Source organism: Cricetulus griseus, assembly GCF_003668045.3.
Source record: "Cricetulus griseus strain 17A/GY chromosome 1 unlocalized genomic scaffold, alternate assembly CriGri-PICRH-1.0 chr1_1, whole genome shotgun sequence".
NCBI classification, from domain to species: Eukaryota; Metazoa; Chordata; class Mammalia; order Rodentia; family Cricetidae; genus Cricetulus; species Cricetulus griseus.
The window spans coordinates 129,774,198-129,797,031 of NW_023276807.1; the positions used below are offsets into that span (position 1 = coordinate 129,774,198).

General features: G+C 36.2%; 1 protein-coding gene across 2 annotated transcripts in view; it reads right to left on the reverse strand.

Moving 5' to 3' along the window:
• Nucleotides 1–22,834, reverse strand: part of Arap2 (ArfGAP with RhoGAP domain, ankyrin repeat and PH domain 2) — a 145,266-nt gene that overhangs the window by 64,391 nt on the left and 58,041 nt on the right. For both annotated transcript variants that reach the window (XM_035453443.1, XM_035453442.1), the window contains exons 9-18: nt 21,819–21,934; nt 19,614–19,813; nt 16,205–16,290; nt 15,352–15,534; nt 14,758–14,932; nt 14,198–14,332; nt 5,806–5,950; nt 4,796–4,898; nt 3,951–4,149; nt 3,713–3,776 (exon numbers count right to left, since the gene is read on the reverse strand). In XM_035453443.1, the coding sequence (XP_035309334.1) occupies nt 3,713–3,776; nt 3,951–4,149; nt 4,796–4,898; nt 5,806–5,950; nt 14,198–14,332; nt 14,758–14,932; nt 15,352–15,534; nt 16,205–16,290; nt 19,614–19,813; nt 21,819–21,934 (1,406 nt within the window). The remainder of the gene's footprint in view (nt 1–3,712; nt 3,777–3,950; nt 4,150–4,795; nt 4,899–5,805; nt 5,951–14,197; nt 14,333–14,757; nt 14,933–15,351; nt 15,535–16,204; nt 16,291–19,613; nt 19,814–21,818; nt 21,935–22,834) is intronic.

A 22,834-nucleotide genomic window follows, 5' to 3' on the forward strand; every position in this document is an offset into this window, starting at 1 on the left:
GGAAGAGAGCCTAAACATTTTCTACAATTTTCTTCCCAACTATTAATTAATTAATTAATTAATTTTATGCTTTGTAAGATAGTATCTTACACTGTAGCTCCATCTGGCCTTAAATTCACTATAATCTCCCTGCCTCAGCCTTTAGTATTTAGAGTACAGCCATGAACCAATACAGACAGATTTTCCCCATAACCTTACACACTAGTGTATTGAGATACCTCTGCATGAAAACAAATTTTGAAACAAATATACTTAAAATCCATCTTTTATAGAAACAAGCTCCATTCATCTAAATTCCCTTTACCATAAAATCATTTTAAATGTACAATAGACTAGTCCTTTGCTTCAAAAAAAAATCTGTAGGTGTGGTTAAGCAAAAAATTCTCATCCTTTTTTTTTTGAGCAAAATTCTGATGAACTCATTGCTAAGAATTAAACCACAAATTTTGCAAAAGCAGTCAAGCTGATATTGTGGGCAATGGGCTACTGTTTAATTTGCAATTACATGCACAATTTAGAAACCACTTTAAGATAATTTAGCCTCAGGAGGATCACTAACATAACCTCTCCCATAAAGCACAATTCCAAGAGGAAAGAAAGCACATACAAAATAATTTAATAGAAAATAAGGACCTTAAAGTTAAGGTACTAATCTCCCAAAATGAGCAAAGTTCTCTGTTCCAAAATGTGGAACATACTGACATGGTGTTTATTCCCCAGTGTTCAATTCATTTTGCCTGGGATTTGCAATTAAAACTGAAATGCAATCAGCCTTGGGAGCCATCAAGCACAATGTGCTTTCCTATAGGTCAGCCAAGGGACTGAAAACAAAAACACACACAAAACACACCACTTTCACTCCTGTTTTGATAACACAGTTGAGTTATTCCCTTTGTTCAATATAACCAAAGCCTTTCAGTAAAGGCTCATTGATAGATGTCTTTGGCAAGTATGCATGAGCCTTGGGAAACAAAGGCAGCGAAGAAAGCAGCTTATTTGAAAGATATGCTCAGAGACTGGGGGTTAGGGAGCACAGACAGTTTCTAATTTTGAGAAAAAGGTGTTTTAATCCGCTGAGTATTGCAGTCAAGTGGAGATCAACTGTCTAGGAAAATGCCTTCTGACCTCTTGGTCTATATATTCACTAACATGAAATCTACTCAAACCATGATGATTTTTTTTTCACAACGAAATTCCAGGAGGACATTGTAAAGGACACAGATTATATATCCCAGGAACAACCCCAACCTGTACATCAGAAACCCTTAAGTTTGATCATGAAAGCTTTATTTTCCAAAATAGTAATTTTTTAAGAACACAAAGAATACACATTAAACGGAGGCCATCTGGTTTACCTTCTGCTTAGAGCTTTTTGGAAAAAAATAGCTCTGTGCGTGGAAAATTTTATTGCAATATTCCTCTCTCTAAATACACTCATGATATACATATAGAGATAATTATCAAGCTTAAATATATATTTAAATAGGGACTATATGCTGTAGGTGATTATCAATTTATGAAGTTTTTCAGCTCAGAGAATTCTTTTTCCATCTTGCCATTAAGAAATATTAATGGATTTACACAAAGTTAGACAGGGATGGGAAATATGTGAAATTAATTCATTAAGTTTATTTATGATTCAAGTCTATGGTTGAAGGTGTTAATAGCAAAAGAACAAACAACAGAAATAAAAATCTAAAGGCTAAAACTTGCAGTTTCTTGGTTTCCCTGAACCTAACTTATTTACACTATCTCTACATCAATGTGAGTAATTGGAGGTTGTTTTATTTCCAAAGCAACAATTTTATCAGCCATCCAAACTCTATTTTAAGCTTACAGTCATTATTTACCAAAGATCTAACAAACCAAAGGAAAAGAAAAAATACATAATGTGATAAAGTTCTGTTATTTTGGCAGAGCATTAAAACAACTTTTCAACAGTCATGGCAATAATTATCAAGCCAAGTTTGAGACAGCTGAATATGTGCACTCTTCCTGCAGTCACCCAGACTAAAAGCCCAGGACTCACCCTTATGTCCAGTCCACAAAGCAACACCAGTGGGCTCAATGTCCCACATCATCCAACAGCTTTCAGTGTGTCTCAACTGGGGATAACTGTTTTATCTTTGGCCCTTTACACCTCTAATCCCTCCCTTTTCTGGTCTCTTTTTATCCTGTGAATTTATTCAAGTCCAAGCCCTCATAAAAGAAACTGTGCACATATTGAATTCCTAGGTCAAATATCCTATCTCTAATCTCATTATCCTCTAAACATCTTTGAAAGATTGTCCTTACTAAGATGTGAGCTGTAATAAATGCAGTTACTCTTAAATGGTCTGTGTTATAAATGGTAACTTCTCAGGGAGAGGCAAGGAAAATGAGTTAGCAATGAGTGCATCACCATATTTTGTTTACTCTAATTCTTCCATATTTCTTACTTTTCATCTTGCTAATACACATCTCCACGTTACTATTTCCAAAGATGAGTTCTTAATAAATTGTTCCAATCTTACTAAAATCCAATTTTATTATATATGTACAGTTAGTTCAAAAACAGTGCCATAAGTTGGATAATGTTGGAGTCAAAACAATGGAGCCACCCTCGCTTGAGAAGAACACTGATCTCATCTATCAACATATCTTCTTTACTGATACATCCAACCACTCTTGCTTGACTCTGTGACAAAACTCTAACTGGACAGTGAAGTTGACTCCTGTACCCCAAAGTTATCCATCAGGAGTCAGAGAAAATGATTTTTTAAAATATAAATGAGATAAATTCAACTATCCAGTTTGAGTCACTTATCATCATACTTAGAATAAAGAAAATATTTTTCTTTACATAATGTTACTTGCAATGTCCTTTATGATCAGGGCCTGGGGATATGTCTGAAATAATTTCTTCCTGTTTTCTCATACTTTTACCCTCCCCCATGAGCTACAACACCCTTGTGCATAACAAGCAGACATCTAACAGAATCTTTGACTATCAATGGCTGCATGTCTGGGACACAGTACTAGATGTGTTACATCACAGGGCGATTCATTTTATGCGGACATTTATTCATCACAATATCTGTGCTCTCATCATCACTAACACAGAATACTGTTCTCATTCACTCTTTCATTAACTTGATCATTTTTCTTCAGAGGATTTATAACTGATAGGCACTGATAAAGAATAGGCTTTTGTTTGTGTGTCTGCTTTGGGGTTCTGTTGTTGATTTGTATCATATCCCCCACTACCATAATTGATTTATGAGGGCATATTTATGTTGTTCATTTTCACATCACGCTATCCCTCACAAGTCAAGTATCCTGATGCATAGGAGATGCTTAATTAATAGTTCTTGAAAATCCAAGTGAATTCAAGAAACCAAGTTCTAGCTGTAAATGCCTCACATGAACAGGCCATTCGTAGTGTTCCTGACCCTAAAAATAAACCTACAATCATCCAAAGTCCTATCATATGCCTAAATGAGAAGCTCCCAGGTCTACAGAAAACTATAAAAAAAAATCTATCATGTTACTTTGTCATAAGACATATGAAAAAAAAATGTACCTTTTTGCTATACTCTGTGATGAAAGCCTACCAGAGTTGACATTAATATGAGTTTCTAAAATTTTAAGATAGTGGTTATCCCTTAAGAACTTTACCAAAATACCCTACTTTCTAGCTGAGAAATGGGGAGGAGGGAGGGAAGATACTTACCTCCCTTTTTCTACTAAGAGTAACACATCTAATTTTTCTCCATTTTGAACCATTGTGCTGATTGCTGGAGAGATAAAAGAATGAATATTTCTTTTTAATGTTAAAATGTGCTTAGAGATACAATTATTATAATTCAGTCACAAGTTTGGGGTTAAGGATTCCAAATCCACTTGAAGCTTCCAATTACACATGCAATCAGGATATGTCCCAATAAGGGTCAACAACAAGGTTCTCTTACTTAGCTCCTGTAGTCTTCTTAGGTGCATTCTCTCTTCCTGAGTTTCTTGTGTTTGAAGGCAAAAACACAAACTAGACTTGTCCATAGCAAACCAGCCTTTTCTCCACTGGTCCAGAGCATGGCAATCTTTGTAGAAGAGTTGACCAATCAAATCATAGTCAGCTTCTGTTAAGTTTTCAGCAACAAAGGGAACAAAATGCTGTTAAAACAAATACAGAAAAGTAAGAAAGATATTGAAAATAGGAAAGCCCTTCCTTAACTACAGATAGAGGGAAAGTCGGAAAACTTATCTTCAGTTTCTTATTTTTAAAACTTCTAAGTAAATACCTAATTGAAGCTAATTAGAAAAAAAAGAACTTCTATGGGAGTTTAAAAAATAGGTAATGTATATTTTCAAACAACAGCAAAATATGCCTTGTTTTCTTAGTATATAGGAAATAGTCTTTCTTGTTTGGTGGAATCATAGAAATGATCTGGTTCCCATGTGTGCTCCACTCATATCAGTTGATAAATCTGTTCTTTTCCTCATGTACATTGGGGTAAGTAGCATACTCATGAGAAGGCACAGGAAAAACAACTGACTTTATAATATGAAGACTCTAACAAAATCATCAAAAATACAGAAATAGCTTGTAAGAATGATTTTTATCAATGTTCTACATGAATTGCTAGTCCTTTTCGGGCCCTAGAAGTCTTCTTTTAACCTTCTATGATGACCAGCTCTGAAAATATGAAAACTTTCTTCATAGAATTGTAGCTAAAATGTTCATGGATCTTTGAACCTCAAATAGAGACTTCAAGCTTCTTTATCCTTCCTGGACTTAGCAAATATACAATTTAAATACCTTGGCTATCGTCTCTGTCCATTTTCTTTGAATCTGAGATGTTTCAGCTCCGAACAAAAAGACGCGTTCTGAAGGTAAGTAGATCTCAAAGACAAAGATCGGCCTACAGCAAGCACAATCAAAAGACAACACCACACAGAATAAATTAATGTAATTGAAAACTTTAAAAATCAAAAGAAAAGCAAATTAATATCAGTTTATACAACATTGACAGTTATTCAATAGAAAAATAGCACCTTCAATGACTCTCAAGTAGGATATATTGGTAATTATGTAATAATGACAATAGAGCTCTTGTAATTTAATATAAATCACATCATCACAAAGTCTTTCATAATAAAAATTACTAAAGTCTTTGTTCCTAAAACCATTGCTTTTTATTTTAATGTTTATACATTTTCATTAACTACACTGTAAAGCAAACATAGTAACAAACTCTCACATTAGTATCTCTCAGGCTGTTTCTAAAAATCTCTCAGAGGTTTCATCCAAGTTTTTAAGTAAGTAAAATATATTATATAAATAATTCTTAAGCTTTTAATTTCAACATTTTCAGACCACAAAAGTACCCAAATATATCTCAAAATTCATCTTTTAATGTGATATTTAATATGTCTAAGGGTTGGGGATATTTCTCAGTGGTAGTGTTCATCTGATATTTTGTTCATTTTAACATAAACCAATATTCACAGAACCTTCTCTTTTCTCATCTGCTTTATATATGATGCCCTTTCAACAAATACACAATTTTTGCTTTTAGTCCACTATTAACATTAAGCACAGAAACAAGAGTACATCAATGATCAACAATGGAATATTATAGCACTAACTAATTTTTAGAGAATTTCCTGTGGAAGTTTCAGATCAAGTGAACTGGCTTGAAGAAACCATAGAATTTTTTTAATAGGAGGCAAAGAAAGAACATAAAAGATAACTAAATCCTCATCACCTGGTACAGGGACTATCAAATCCCTTTCACCTCCCAGATAGATGCTCAAGGGGAGACATACCCAGTATTCAAATAGAAGTCCTCTTTATGGACAGCCAGGCAGATAACTTCGCTGATGTTAATGGTGCCATTGGGTGTGGTACACTTGTCATTTTCATAGTAACTCAAGAAGCCGCCTTCCAAAACACACCACTTTTTATTTGTCTCTAAGAATTGAAAATAAAGCAAATAAATAAATGGACCTATAACATAAACTTTTTAGAATAAACCATGACTGCATTCAAATAAAGAAATAGACAAATCCTTTTTTTTTACAAAACAAGCATCAGACTACCATATAGGCTATAAAGCTGATACAATTTGCTTTCAAAGAAACTAACATCTCACTGTAAAGAATGTACCAGACAAAAAGCAATATGACATTGGTGACCAGAGAAGCAAAAAAATTCATAGAGTGAAAAGCTGCAAAACAGCTCTGGAACCACAAAGACTGATGTCTTCACAGAACATTATGGGGAGAACAAACTTAGAACAAAACTAAAGCCTCATCTATTGATTCTGAAGGATGCATAAGAAGTGTTCAGCTTCTGCAGTGTCCATAGGGTCTTATTTAGGAGTTTTCAAGTTCTTTTTTTCACAGGGGTTAGCACATCATGAATAGAGGTGAAATTTAACCACCATCACATGGTACAATAAAGCTTTATTGGCACACAGTGACACCTGTTCTTTGTGGATAGCCTGTGGCTCATTTGCCACTACAAGGACTGAACTAAAATAGGGCAGAAGTAATCGTACCCACGAAGTTGAAAATTTTGCTATGAGATCCTTTGAGGAAAAGGCTGCTAACTCTTGATTAGGTCTATGGGGGGAAAGCCACAAAAAAAATGGTTTTAGCTGTGGAAGATATGCAGGTATGAATTTTGTGCATTTTGATTACTTTAATGAGTGTATTTCAGAGAATGAAGATAAGCAGAAAAGGAAACCAGGGAAAATTAAGTGAACAGGAAAGTATAAAGGAAGCCTTTACTGCTCTGGAACCTATTTATGTTTCTTGCTACCTGAGAGTGACCAATTTCAGGACAGTTGACCAAACCTCCACAAAAGGAATACCTGCATAGATACTACAGACCTGAGAGAGACCCTGAGCCAGAATATTAAAACAGTTGATGAACCATTCTTAGGACCAAAACATATATGCCTGTGTGCACTAAGAATTCATTTCATTTTTTTATTCCATGTTTTTGTCTTCATAGAATGCCTTTATCAGATGGAAGGTTGCACTGTGCCCCTCATAAAACACTTTGTAATGCTATTTACAAAAAAAAGCATTTTGATAGGAAGGAAATATATCAAAGATGAATCAATTCCCATTCCCTAACCCCTAAGCCAATGCTACTGTAGGACACAAGATCTAATTTCAAAGGAATCACACATACACACACACACACACACACACACACACAGAGAGAGAGAGAGAGAGAGAGAGAGAGAGAGAGAGAGAGAGAGGGGGGAGAGAGAGAGAGAGAGAGAGAGAGAGAGAGAGAGAGAGAGAGAGACTTCATAAAAATCAAAACAAGCAAACAAAACAAAATGGATTCTTCTGAAATAAAACAGACGGTACATTCAAATAAAAGCAATCATGACAAATTAAGAAATGTCCTACAAGGTTTCAGAATGGGTCAGTGGGCTCACACCTCATGAATACAGAATGGGAAGAGGAGAAATTAAATTTGTATTTGTCCAGGTAGGGCTACCCCAACCCACATCTTACCACCAACACCCACCTCTACTCCCCACCCCATCCCCTACCCTCACCCCATGCAAAGTTGCTATGCAACATCACTCCTAAGCTACAAGAAAACTAGGTCTCTTACTCTGAAGAGAGCAACAGGTCAAATTCTAAACTATGACTCAAGCATTGCCTGAGGCAGCAGGAAAGCTTACTACAGGAACAAAGTGGATACATGACATCCCACTCACCAAACAGAGTATCTGTCAATTATCTTGCCACATTTAATAAAAGATAAGAGCCAGGACTCAACTAGACTCATATAATACTCTGCAAGAGACCGGGTTTAGCCTTCCAATTGACTCCAACCATTTAATAGAAACCATGGAGCATTTAGTTCTCTGAGAGCCCTCAGGACAGCCTTGCAGACACCTTGATTTTAACCCAGTGATGCTGACAAACCCAGACACCAGGAGTATGAAGGGCTACATCTTTGTTGCTTGATGACACCAACTTGGTGATAAGTTGTGAACTTCTAAGTTCACAGCAGAATGATAATCACATAATCAATAAATGATAATATTATTTTTAAAATGTTAAACTTGACAGAAAGCATCCAATACAAACTACTTTGGAAAAACAACAACAACAACAACAAAAAGAAGCCTAGAAATCAGAGGACTTCCTAAATTTGATTTGGTAGTATGGTTCTTTCACTATGGTTATTTCACTTGCAAATCTTCTTGAAAAGCAATATACAATGAGATAATTAGAATAAAGGAAACATCTGAAAATAGCAAGTAAATAAAAAGCATGAGTGAGAGAAAGACACATACACACACACATAGAAAGGGGGGAGGGAGGGAGAAATATAAATATGAGGATAAAGCAAATTAAAACACTAATATTTGTATCCTATGAGATGTATACATAAATGGAAATTCTTTGTACATTCTTCTAAGTTTCTGTAAGTCTCAAATTAAGTCAAAACTATGAAAGAACAAATACATTGGCTTGATTCTTGAATTTTGTTTTATTCCTTCATTGGACTCTTAGGGAAGAGCAGCCATGAGAAGCTGAGAAAAAGACAATACAACATTTAACCAAACCACAGCCAGAAACCCTGAGGCAGGCAGGACTGACATAGTAAGAGAACCTGCAAAGGTGACTGAGGAACAACAAGCAGATTAAATCCTCCATAGCCACAGGAAAGGGAAGTTAACAGAAGCATGATCAGTTTTTAGAGGAAGGCAATGAGGTATTCCAGGGATTCAAAACTCTGAGTCACAGTATGTATGTCGAAACATTACAGAAGAAAAAATCCTGGAAGACCAGTAAGTTTTAAACTAAAATATTTCCCTAAAATATTGTAGAAAGAAAGCCTATATATTAACAAAAGGAGTCTGTGCACTAATTTGAAAAAACAGATGAGGAGAATAACCTTCATAAAAGAATAAAACAAAAATGACACAAAGGCACACAGTGCCGGAGATTACTATTCCACACCAAATCCTCACAGCTGTTTACAATCCCCTTAATGGGAAATGTGTGTGGAATGATAACAGTCAGGTAGCCCCATTAGGGGCAATGAAGGAGCAGAGCATCCCCAGAAGAGAACAGTGAGAGAAAATCCCATCCTTCCTACAGCTTCTACAATGTAGTCTTTTAGGGTTGGAGAGCAGGTTTCTACAATAGCACATGGATTCAAAGGGAAAATCACCCAGGCTCCTGAGAAACAACAGGAGGAGGCAGCCACAGAAAGGGACACTGTGAATACCCTACCTGGCCAGATGATCTCAGGTTACAGAGGATGGCAGGAAATGGAAAACAAAACTACTGCATTCAGCAGAGGTAAGACCCTCATAGTCCTTCAAGTTTGTTCCTCTCTCGGAAGACAATTGGGAACCACTTAAAGGCCTTAAACACACAGTACCCAATGGAATTATACACAGAAGAAATGTGAATGCTGAATCTAATTAGGTGATTTCTAATGGGAAACAAATGACAGATCTCTTTAAAGAGGGAGCTCCATTCAAATGTGGGCTTGAAGATAACCAGTCCTGTAGCTTTGACATGACTGTAACATCACTTGCTCTAGAAATGGGCCAGAGGTCAGACAAGCTAGGCATGGTTCTCTTCAAAGATCTAGAATAACAAAGGTGTGATAGGAAATCGTGACATTCCTGTTGATTTGGGACGCAATGAAAAACCTGTGAAATTGTGTTGTCAATACCCCCAAAGAACCCTTCTCTGTTACAGAAAGCAAAGGCAGTTTTTGTAGAATGTCCACCAAAATGAAATCAGGGCCATATAATGGGTGACTCTCAGGACTCATCTGGTTAGCAGAGAAGAATCTGTATGTGAGGTGAAAGTCAAAGAATGGGTTCTTAATTGTTCTTCAGTTGGATTTTTGGGACAAGGAAGACAAACATTCATGTAGGATCTATCCATACCCTATGTGCAATTCCACAGGCAATCAATTACAGTATTCCATGGAGTGATATGGATATTCTAGTTTAGACCTAGGGTAGTAAAATGAAGTTCAGAGGACAAGGCACCTAAACAAAGAAGCTGACAGTATTCCAAAAGCCGCTGTCCTTACAGTGAGCCCTCAACAGTTCCTCTCTTCATGCACAGTTCCATCAGTCTTGATCATGTTCACAGGCCATACAAGTTCTACCCATCTTATATGTATGAATCCATGGAGCCTGCAGAATGACATCAAACCACTGTCTTGTTGTACCCTTTAAAAATGATTTGCTTATGTATTATGCATACAGTGTTCTGGTTGCACATATGACTGCAATGCAGAAGAAGGCACCAGAATTCATTACAGATGGTTATGAGCCACCATGTGGTTTCTAGGAATTGAACTCATGACCTCTGGAAGAAAAGCCAGTGCTCTTAACCTCTGAGCCCCATCTTGTAGCTTTTTTATAGGCATGGAGAAACTAAGCTTCCCCAGGTCACATGAGTAGTTAGTATAAGAGGGGAGGAGGATTCAAACAAGTAACATCTGGAAGCTACCCTTTACCACTGAGCAAACCACCTGTGTGCATATTACATGATCACACAATATAAGCACTTTTAAAGTGTCATGGTAGAAAAATCCCAAATTCTAATAAGTGTGTGCACAATAAATCTAATGTAGTTAAGGCAAAGTTATTATTTTCCAAAACCATGAAGTCATTTCCTAAATTTCCTAAAGTGATGATATTCAGCTTTCACTTGTAAGAGGAATACGCACCAGTAATTTTTTTCATTTAAAACAATATGCTTTGGCATTGAAAACACATTTAAAAAAAAAAAAAGTAAACAACTTAGGCTTTTCCTAGAATAAAGGACTTTAAAAATTCCTCCTTAATGTATGAAATTAAGTATAAACAGAATGAAATAGGAGTCTAGTAAACCCTATCAACCCCTTTCTTTTTAAAAAGCAAAGGCTGCACAAACTAATCAAAGCCAGATACCAAGGGAAACACACAGGCTTGCAGGAGAGAAACAGAAAACAAAACCAGGATGCTATTATTCAGCTCTGTGCTGAGGTATAACAAGGCTATCAATCTTTCTTTTCATGAACACTAAACCGAGAAAAGAAAAGGCAAAATACAGATCTGTCTTCATAAGCAAGAGCTACAAGAACTTGAGATCTGGAAGAGCTGTACTGACAATGTGGAGCCTCTGTAACGCTGAAGAATGCATACATTTCATTCCCTGTTTTCCTGTTGAATCATTTTTTTTTTCTGCCTGTGCTGACAAGGGCTGATGGAGTGGTACTGTCCAGCACTTGCCTTTCAGAGGCAAAGGTGACAGCCACACTTTAATCTCTACATCTTTGGAAACAAATTCATTTCCTTCCTATAAAGCTGGAATTCAGCAATATTAGCAGCACCACCATATCTTGAGAGGGCCAATAAGGATCCCAGGAACACATGCTTATTCAGAGTTTAGCTTCTGCTTCTTGGAGTAGCTTTTTCTTAGCAAAATGTGCTTTATGCCAGCAACTTTATCTTTTGATGTGAAACTTTCCCCATTTCTGCATGGCAGTAGGGATACCCATGACAAGACTCTCAGTTCTACCTGAAACCTAGAAAATACTGAACCCTAAATATAAGATTTTCCAAGGCATACTTGAAGTTTAAATTATAAATTATGTATTGTGGGAACGTATCAATACATAATAATATAACTATAGGATACTTAGTTTAAATTAATGTATTTCTCTGGAATTTTATTCATTTAATGGTTTTTATTCTTAATTAACTACTGATAATTCAAACTCTGAGGAAACAACTGGCTAACGATCAAACCATACATACAATCAAAGACTTGTTAGTATCTACTAACAAGTTATTTTGATCATTTAAAGCTGCTAGCAACTTTCTTAGCAATGAGGTACAGTCTCATTCCACAAATATTTATCATGTAGTAACAAAGTGTTAACATTGATTTGGACACTAAATATTTAATGAATCTGAACAAAACAGAGAGAACCAATACATGACTGAGTATTCACTCCCCAGGGAAAGGGAAATAAACAAATGAAGAAGGAGCTATCTTGGACTTGGTAAGTGCCATATTGGAGCTGCACAGCATCCTTAGTTGATGATGATCTAACAATGTAGAGGACATTTGAATAAGGTGACAGACAGACCTTGAGATGTGGCAATGAACCAACCCTTGAAAAGAAAGATAGCATCAATTTGGAAATAGGACTTCCAGCTGGTCAGGAGGAAAGAATGCAGCCTTTTTAGGAACAGATGAAGCTATGGAGCCAGGAATGCCCACAAATAAAGAGTGGAGCAAAAGAGAACTTCCAGGTCCTAAACACAAGTACCAGTCATTGGTCTGCAGTGGGATCCTACTGTTTGCCCTTGAGTAACAGATGAACAGGATCCCAATTCTATTCTGAAAGTAATTAAGTCTGCTTTGTTTTTTTTTTTTTTTAAGTTTGCAGGGAAGCTAAGGCAACTCTAAGTGGACAAAGAGGTAGTACAATAGCATAGGCAGGGCTGGATGATGAGCAGAGCTGGGCTGGTGTCAGCAGATTCTGTTTTGAACATGATTCTATAAAATGTGCTAATTAATCGGATAGAAAAAGACACTCAAAGACTATCTTACCAGGAGATAATATATAAATGAAATAATTTCCAGTGCACTATGTAACTAAATCTTAGATATCTGCTTGAAATTACTTTTAGAAAAACATTCCAGATGGGGGAAAAAAAAAACCTCCTAATTAACTTTCATGTATAGTCAGCCAGCTCTACATATCTATGGGTACTGGACCTATAGATCTAAGCCAATAACTTATGAAAAATACCCCCAAATGTTTTACATATTTTCTAAATGTAAACAATTTTTTTTCTTGTCAGTATCTCCCAACAATATTTGGCAGTAACTTTTTACAGAGAATTCCTATCATGCAATATAAAAATAATCTACAGATGATTAGAAACATATGGGAGAAAGAACGATAAGTAACATGCAAATACTGCCCCACTTTATGCAGGGGACATGAGCATGAGCAGTTATTTTAGTATCTACAAAGATCTTGAACACAACACTTGGTAAAACTTAAATCACATGGACAGAAAAAGAACATCTTTTAGTTTTGATGTAAACTGTACCAAAAATATTTAAAGTTAACTCATGAAATCTAACAGAGCAGACTCAGTAATAAATTTTTATAGCATCAAATGTGCAGTACTCAATTCCAGGGTTCTTTTTTCAAATTATATTTGAAAAAAGACTAAAGAGATCCGATGAGCCTATTAGTCTAGATAATAATTTGCTATATTGAAAAATTTGAAGAAATTTCAAGTTCTTGACTATCTGCACTAAATTAAAGTCAGAAGAATGGCTATAGAACACTCTAAATCAGCAAAGGTATTGGAAAGCACTTTATTTATGGTAATACTAATATTTATTAGTAATAGCTATATTTGATGTGTGGTTTACCCTCTCAAACCTTTTGGAAAGCATGGCATTTATTATTCCTTAGGCCAAGTTAAAGACAACAATAAAAATCATTGCATTGTTTAAATATATATATATATATATATATTTAAACATATATATGTACACATATAGGCTTAAAGCAGAAAATAGTATTTCTTCCTACTATTCCCCATCAGATTACAGTCAAGACGAAACAGCCAATTGAATCACTGCATCACAACAGGCTCCTCCCTCCTTCCTGTGAAAACTACTTAACATCTGCTTGGTCTAGACTCTTTATGTAGCCACCAAATACTGGGCACAAAATCCTTAAAATAGAGCCTGACAGCTGACAGGATAGAATTTATTTTTCAGAAATATCTAATGATGCACAGCTTATCCTAATGTATTTCTACTTGAGATATATAATTTTAAAAAATAAAGCTTAAACACACATATTCAAAATTTGAAACTAAAAGTGCTCCAAACATCCGGAAAAAAAAATTCAGTGTAGACTCAATAGCCATAAATTTATAATTTCTTAGATTTGATAATCTTTTTATTTGTATTAGGAACATTTAGTTAGTAAAGGCTATGAAATATCCCCAAAACAAAGAACAACAAAGCAAAACAAAATAAACCTGAAATCTGAAACAATTCTAGTGGGGAGCATTTCTGATAAGGGATACAGGAAAGAATTCCAGTGAATAATCACTACAAATGAGCAAACATCAGGTAAAAGAGTTTTTCCAGAAACAAAATCTAAAAGGAGCAGAAATGATACCTTCAAGAAGCTTTTTCTCTGTAGAGACCCGGGAAGCAGTGGCAGGAGCCTGATATAGGAAGTCACAGAGGAAGGTGGACTGCGCAGCCTCCTGACTTGACCCACCTTCAGAATGTACATCATGCTGGGGAAAGTCTAGAAAAGGCAAAGACATTTTTACACTTAAATGTGAAATATGATAAAGCTCCCTTTTGTTTAGGAATTTGTGATGGAGTTTGGAACTAGAAGCAATATAGGACCTGATTTATGACCAAATACATACAGAGAGATTTATTTTAATTTGTATAAAATTTGCAAATAAGCACTTAAGCCATACTTATCATTCAAATATGAAAACAAGATTTAACTATGAAAGAAATGATTATGTGGGATTAACTATTTTAATCTTCCATTTGTAAGACTGAAGAACATAAAAGATACACAAATCCTATACTTTTTCCACCATAAAGCAGTACTTGAATAATTACATAATTTTTTTGGTCAAAAAGTTAATGTATTTGTGTTTCTTTTTTTCAGGGATATATCTGAAAATAGCAGATATTATGGGGTGAGGGACAAACCTGAGAATTTGTTATGGTAGAGAAATTCCATCTGCAGACTCTGCCCAGCTTTCTTGGCCAGCAGGTAGGGTGTACTGTGCACAGGGTCTCCTGTCGCACACATGACATCCGCTCCACTGAACAGCAGGGTCATGGTCTCCAGGACGTCTGGCTTTACTACCGCAGCACACAGAGCCTGGCCATTAAAAGAACATACACCATTCATGGGAAGGGAATGTGAGTCAAGTTCTCAAAAGAAATGCAAATTGGACAATGTGTTTATGAAGCCTGTATTCCTTTTTTCCTATACTAATAAAATCAATGACCTGAATCAGTCAGTGGGAATCAAAGGGCTACTCCTTGTGGAGTAAAGAAGTAAGTAAAGGCTTCAAAGTCTCTGTCCACTGTCTTGTTCCTGGGATGTTCTCCCTCTGAACCTTCCAAGCCATCATGAATTCTCTGGAAGACTTGTTCTGCTATTATTCAGTTTTGGTTGGGGAGAAGAGATTTAAAACATTTCAAATGTAATAAAGTGTCTGTTAATCTACACTAGGAGTGTTGATATATAATGTTATATGGCATTAAGATCTGTGCATAGTGTTATATTTACTTCACCTTATTTAACTCTTCTTTTGTCAGAGATGCTAAAAGAGTCTTTCTGAATTTTCCTTCTTTGTACTTCTGTGTGATAAAGTTTTTCCTCTTTTCGACTGGTGAATCCATGTGCAATTCTTCATCTTTTTGAAGGTTACCAGCCCAAAAGTCATTTGCTCTCTTGTTTCCAATGACAATAAATAGCTGAAATGGAAAAGGCAAAAAATGTATAATTTCATTAAATGTGTTTGCACCTTCAAAATTGATTTACATCCTAAACTAGAACCCAATTTAATATAAAAATTTAGGAGAGAGCATGAAAGCCAGTGCTCTCAAGGCAGATGAGGAGAGAGGACAGCAGATACTACTAGTTCTAATGCAGCATCAGCTTGGAAACCAAGCACAGGCTACACAAATGTAACAGAAACAACCTTACTTTTTGAACTCATATTGAGACAGATTCATTTTAATAGCTACTACTAGTCTGTCTCAAGGAGAGGGGGTGGAAGAGGAGAGGAAACAGAGACAGAAACAGTGACATAGGACCAGTGGGTGAATGACAAAGCTCAGGCCAGATAAAGAATACTAAACTTTGCCAAATATGTTCAATCCCTTTCCTAATACTTTTCCATGTGTGTTAAAAAAAGAAACAAGAATTCTCAGTTCCCTCAGAGTTGGTACATCTTTATATCCTGATTATCATTAAAGTTCTTTGTAGTCTTTATTTTAAAAGTAACTATCTAATTTGGGAAGCTATGTGCCATTTTCATACTACAGTGGGAATTTCATCTAAGAACTTCTTTAGAAAAAGAATCGCTGCCTACTGCTAGTCTCCTCCAGTATTCGCTCACACAGCCCAGTGACCAGGACTTACCTCAATGAGCTCATTACTCCAAATACTGGCATCCATTTTCAGACTTCTAACCTTAGAGTCTTTTGGACCCAATGATCTATGTTGTCCTGAAGAAAGAGACAATTACATTTCCACTTTCATTTGAATGTGAATTTATTTTGCCTTATTTTTTAAAATGTGTATAGGAGGGCTGGAAATATAGTTTAGTGGTCAAGGGCTTGCCCTCATGTGTGACACCCTATGTTCAATTCCCAGCAATCCTTTTCCTTCCTAGCCTATACACATATATGTGTAAGTGAGCGATAGAGGGATACTTCAGTTAGTAAAACTTGCCTTGCATGTAAAGACTTAAACACAATCCCCAGAAACCACATAAAAAATATTTAAGCATGGTGGTGTGTGCTTATAATCCTAGCACTGGAGAGGTAGTGAATCCTTTGGGCCTGGTGGTCAGCCACTCTAGTTTACTAGGTAATTTCTAGGTTAGTGAGACAACTTTTCTCACAAAATTAACTAGCCAACAAACTAAATAAATAAGTGACTAAATAAATTTATATGGTACCTGAGGAACAACACTGAAGACTGTCCTCTAACCTCCATATGAATGCATACACATGTGCAGTATGTAGCATATATGTGTGCACATGCTAAAACAAACATGCACACACACACAATGTGTATAGGTATGAGTGCATATCATAACATTAATTTAAAACATCCCATTACTTACTCTCCTAAATGCCCAAAGCACTTGTATATGATGATTATACAAAGCGAACAGCATAGGCAACCAAAATAGGTAACAATTATTAGAATTGTCCCTATCATGTATTACAATAAAACTATAATAATAATATGCATGCATGTATATACATATTTACGTGTGTGTGTGTGTGTGTGTGTGTGTGTGTGTGTGTGTGTGTGTGTGTGTGTGTGTAAATATCCTGGAACCACCACCAAACCTTTTTATTTTTTCCCTTGGTGGTATGGGGATCACCTTAGGCCTTTGTACCTGCTAGAAGTATTCTAATTCTGAGCTAATTTTACAAACAAGGAAAATCTTTATGGTCAGTTAAATCTCATGCAGCATGTAAATATAGCTATCAATCTAATATGACAATTACAGTAAAAATGAGCTTTAAATTATGATCTAGAAGCCTATGAGTTGCAGAAGGAGATGCTACAGCAGCCTATGTAAAAAACAGATAAGCTTAGGGGACCAGAGAGATGGCTCAGCAGTCACAAGAACTGGCTGCTCTTCCAAAGACCAGGGTTCAATTCCCAGAACCCACAGGGTAGTTAACAACCATCTATAACTCTGTTTTCAAGGGACCCTATGCCCTTTTCTGGCTTACATTAGTATCAGGCACATACATGGACACAGACATGCATGCAGCCAAACTACCAATACTGATAAAATAATTTTTTAAGATAGAATATATGAGTTCTAAATGGAGGCAAGAGGATTGGACAGAAAAGGAAATGCCAGTGAGATGACATGGGCTTTAAGGAAAGCATAGGGCTTAAGAGTGTCTCTTTCATTTTAGACCAGAGTATAAGGTAGGCAGTACGACTTCTCATCAGTATAGGACAGGGATGAAAATATGCAGGCTTACACACTGGGTTAGAGACAACAATTATGACTCTACTCCTGACAAGTTATTTTTTAGTATCTTTGGAAAAACTAATCTGAGATTCTCATAGGCCATGAACACCATCTTCTTAATGAGTGCTCAATACAAATGAAAAGTAACATTGATACAAAGAATGAGAATTGAAAACAGAGCCCAAGGCACACATGTACTTCAGAAGCATGAAGTGGTAAGGTCACGGAAGCATGGATGACAACCATTAAGACAGCAAGACAGCATGGTTTACTGAAGCTGAGGAGGACTGACATCAAAGAGAGATATACTAGCCACAGATCCCAAATATTCCAGAGAAAACAAACAAGATAAGAATGGACCAAATGGAGACTGAGAGGCAAAATAATCCAGTAAAAATAATGAAAATTCTTGTACTGAGTAGAGAGAAAAGAAGGCTTGTTACAAAATGCTGAAGGAAAATGAAGTTAAAGAAATGAAGAAAACCTGTGCTGGTCACTGAAGAGTAGTGAAAGCCACCCGAATTTGAAAGGGGAATTTGCAGAGAGCGATGCAAAGAAGGGACTGAAAAGAATTAATAAATGATAAAAAGTGTAGACTGATGGAAGTATAAATGATGAAACAAGAAACTAGTTTAAATACTCAAGAGACTAGGTAAGTGATACACTGACTCGGAGGGGGTCAGAATGAAATAGAGCAGAGAGGTATAGGTAGAAACAAAACAATCTCTCCTAGTGAGATGAGAGAGAAGAGAAAAGGGAGAAAACACTATGCAGGGGATTATAGCAGGGCTGATGCTTCCTGCCAGTTATGTTAAGTGGTCAGGAAGGCTATCACGGTATGGGACAGAGCTTCAGAAAGTGCCACAGGTTCTAGACAACTCCTGGAGCTGTGTTGCACCTATCTCTTCTCAGGCTGAGTCAGAAGCTCCTGTCCTGTCCTGTCCTGTCCTGTCCTGTCCTGTCCTGTCCTGTCCTGTCCTGTCCTGTCCTGTCCTGTCTCTGGGTATGGTAGTCTACTCTAATCTTGCTCTTATCATCCTCTATTTTAATAACGATTTTTGATGAAAGAACTTTATGTCATATAGCTTTTTACTTCTGTAGACCAGCATCAGAGCAGCTAGTATTCTAGGTAAATTCTGTGTCTGTGTGTTGGACTCAGGGTATCTGTATACTAGGAGACAAGGGGCTGGAGAGCCTGGGAGACTAAAGTTGGCTAAGTTTCTTCAGGTCCTCCCTAAGGCATTTCATAAAGCTGGAGTTCACTTCTAGCCACTCTCTTGGATAGGGATGAGGGCTCATAGATGCACTGAGATGCCAGAAAACCAGGGTAAGTTCACAAGAAGGAAGGCATTTGGGGCACCAGCTCTTTTTATAACCATCAATCCTGTTGGGAAGCACTGCACTTCAAATTAATACTATAGGAGGTGTCAGTCTAGCATACTAGAATAGACCCAGAACTTCTTCAATATAAAGAAATACACCTTAAAGGAATAATTAGACCATAACTGAAAGTATTCGTGCAAGCATGCAAACCTGTTCTGAATATATTCTAAAAACAAAAAAAAAAAAACATGTTATTTTAAAAACAAGTGCATGGATCAGTAAACCCAAAATATTATTACATATTTAAAAATTAATTTTTATCAAATCCACATAGAACTGAATATAGGATTATATGATATTTGTAAATGGTCTTCACTTAGTAAGTTTTATCTCATTTCACTTTTCACAACCATTACCTAGGATACATTAGGTCTAATGACAAAGAACAGCCAGTGCCAATCTGCCACCAAGCAGAGATGAGCATAGCTCATCACTAATTACCTGCACACTTCTTACAAATGACAACGCAGAGATTGATGGATGCCCAGTCAGGATCTGGAGCTTTACAATCTGCACAGATCCTGTTGGATTCATTGAACCAAATCTTCTCTGCTACTTCATAATCAGAGAGAGTTTCTGCTATCGACTGCTGCACAGCTTCAATCCAGTCTTGCTTCTCTTTTTCAGATTCTGCTGTAAAGCTAAAACAATTAACATTTCTGCATTATTGATCTGCCTTATACAGGCCAATTAAGCAGGGTGTTCAGTTTGCATACTCATTTCAGCCACAAATTAAATAGAAGCTAAAATTATGCCTGCTGGGCAGTATTGGATTGTCTTTTGCTATTAAAAATTATCTAATACAACAAATCATTTTCTTTTTCTTCTGATTTCCCATACGGTTTGTGGCCCTGTTCACACATCTTTAACCAAAATTAACACACTTATTATTTCTGATGAAGATATACAGGAATTGCCTTGGTAGGTCAAAACAGAGAGAGCCATGTCTCTGAAGCAATGGGTTATATAATAATAAAAAAAGAGGCTGGCAGTGTTTCATGACTGCTGGAATGTTTTGCCAAGGAAGTATGCCATCATAGTCTAAAATTAAAATTATCAAAAAAAAAAACACCCACCAGAAATTGTGATTTTTGTCAGATTTAAAAATGGAATTTTTTAATTAGAAGACTGTCCAGATGGCATTAAGAGACTGAGAAACAAAAGTTTTAAATGGTTACTATTTTAAAGGATTCCTAACTCAATTTTAGCCATCTCTGACACAGTCTCATTTCTTAGTGTTGGCTTGATGCCTCGCAGAAAGGATAAAATTTTAGACAGAAGATTTATTGACTGTTATTATAGGTAGTATCCACATGTTACAAAGGACTTAAAAGAAAACTCACTGTAAGTATCTGCCACATTAAAAATTTTTCTATGAAATAAAATGACTTGAAATATAATGAAAATAATTAGTAGCTGAATATTCAAAGGGGTTCATAAAATAAGTAGCTTATTTTCTGAATGTATTTTCTGAAGAACTTTATGATTACACCATTACTACAATATTAACAAATTTTATTGATTTCAAGTTCTCCTAGAGGTTAGTTACAGCCAGCATTTCTATTTAGCTGAGGCTAAAATCATTCTCTCTCTCTCTCTCTCTCTCTCTCTCTCTCTCTCTCTCTCTCTCTCTCTCTCTCTCTCTTCCTCCTCTCACCTTCCCTCCCCTCCTGTGTGTGTGTGTGTGTGTGTGTATGTTGTGTGTGTGTGTGTGTGTGTGTGTGTGTGTGTGTGTGTGTGTGTGTGTGTGTTTGTTATGCAATGTGTTGAGGGTGGGGTCTTGTGCATGCTAGGCAAACACAGTGCCACTTAGCCATGATCCAAGCTTCAGATCTACAAGTGTGAATATAAAACTTATTATTCTTTATTTAATCCTTTTAATCAAAATTGGAGCCCATAGACATATTTTGAGAAACAAAATGTATGAGATACTCGAGTATCTCAGAAATATTTAAGTCATTCAAAAACCTAGAACAATTACCTCTGACTCAAACAACCTGACCTGTGTCATTTGGGACAAATGTATCAATGTAGTTGCACTAAATAAGTTGCCCATGTCTATATTATACATTGAACTTATAGAATCATTACACCCAGCTAAAGTATGCTAAGTACATTCTAAGTATTGCTCATTGTCATAGTGATGCAATTACTGGAATACCACAATACATTTTATTTTACACATACATCAAGGTGTTAAAATATTTGATCAAACCCAGAATAACTCTAAGCTGAGTCCCTGGAAGAAATCACAAGGGCAACTGCAATTAAAAGTCAGTATTAAAGTGGGATTCACTCAATTAGGCTAACAGAAAGTAAACACAACCCAAAGACAATGCAACACTATTAACATTGCTCCTAAATGTAAAAGAATTAACATATCCACTATGCTCTGGTTATAAACCAAGTGCTGAAGAAAGAGGCAACTCAAGACTCATTGAAAAAATATCTTTGTCGGTTGTACAGTTCTCCAAGCCATTTTCACTGTGACTTCCTACATGCCTAGTAAGTTAGACAATGTGGACAAGATTATGTTAATTGTTCCATAAAATGTAACACCACCTCCAGCATTAGCAACTAAATTTCCCAGGTCTTTTAGTAGTCATAAAACAAATACTCACACAAAAATGTTTAAAAATAGCTTACCTGAAACTCCTGTAGGGAGTGATTATCTCAAAAGATTGTTTCACAGCTCGATCTACTTGTTTTACATTTGCAACATTCATCGGAATTATGGTAATGCCAAGTCCACTCTTAAAATCCTAGCATGAGGCAAAAATACAAAACTGCTTTTGAAAATACAACCATAAAGTCTTTTTGATTCAGAAACTCCTAGGAACTTTACTACATATACATATGGAGATAAACAGACACAACTAGAAAAGGAAAAGATCAGTTCTCAAAGGAGGCAGTCCCTTCCAGCATATGCAAACACTCCACTAGCCTAAGCTACATTCAAAATCGATGTCTTTCATATAAAAACTAAGTTGACAAGGCCATAGATATATGTGTCTTGCTTTGAACAGTGGACACTATATTTACCTGTATCCAATCAACAGAGGAAACTAACAAATCAGCAACCTTTGCCATGTGCCAAACACTTATTTGTTAGGAAAGCCAAAGGGTATTATGAAGTCAGCATTAATAGCCTTAGTATGAGAAGATTGCAAACTGAGACTCAAAGAGAGTTACAAGCGACATGGATCTAGCTTTATATGATGGAAAGGAACAAAATAGGTACCTGTTGGTTTTTGCTTAATTGTATTACACTGGCCCTCTGTGGAAATGTGTTCCTCTTCATTTACATGGAAAGGCATCTCCCTTTTATCAATTATACAAGTTTACATTCCTAATATTCCCGATCAACACCCTTAAAAACCTCCTCCAGTGCCACTGTGATATAAAAACTACCCTTTGTTCACCACTGATAGGCACTGAGTTCACAGTGCCCTATGGAAAATTAGAAGATAGGAGAGCACAATCTAAAAGCAACAATGTTGGCAATGTACTCCCTAATCATACAGGTTTGCTAACTTAGCAATAAATATTTAGCTCAATGTTTGCTAAATCACCACCTCCAGAAAGGGATGATCTGTGCAAATAGATTCAGATTAAATGTTCCTGGAGCTCCTAAATTGTGAGAAGAAAAACACATCCCTACT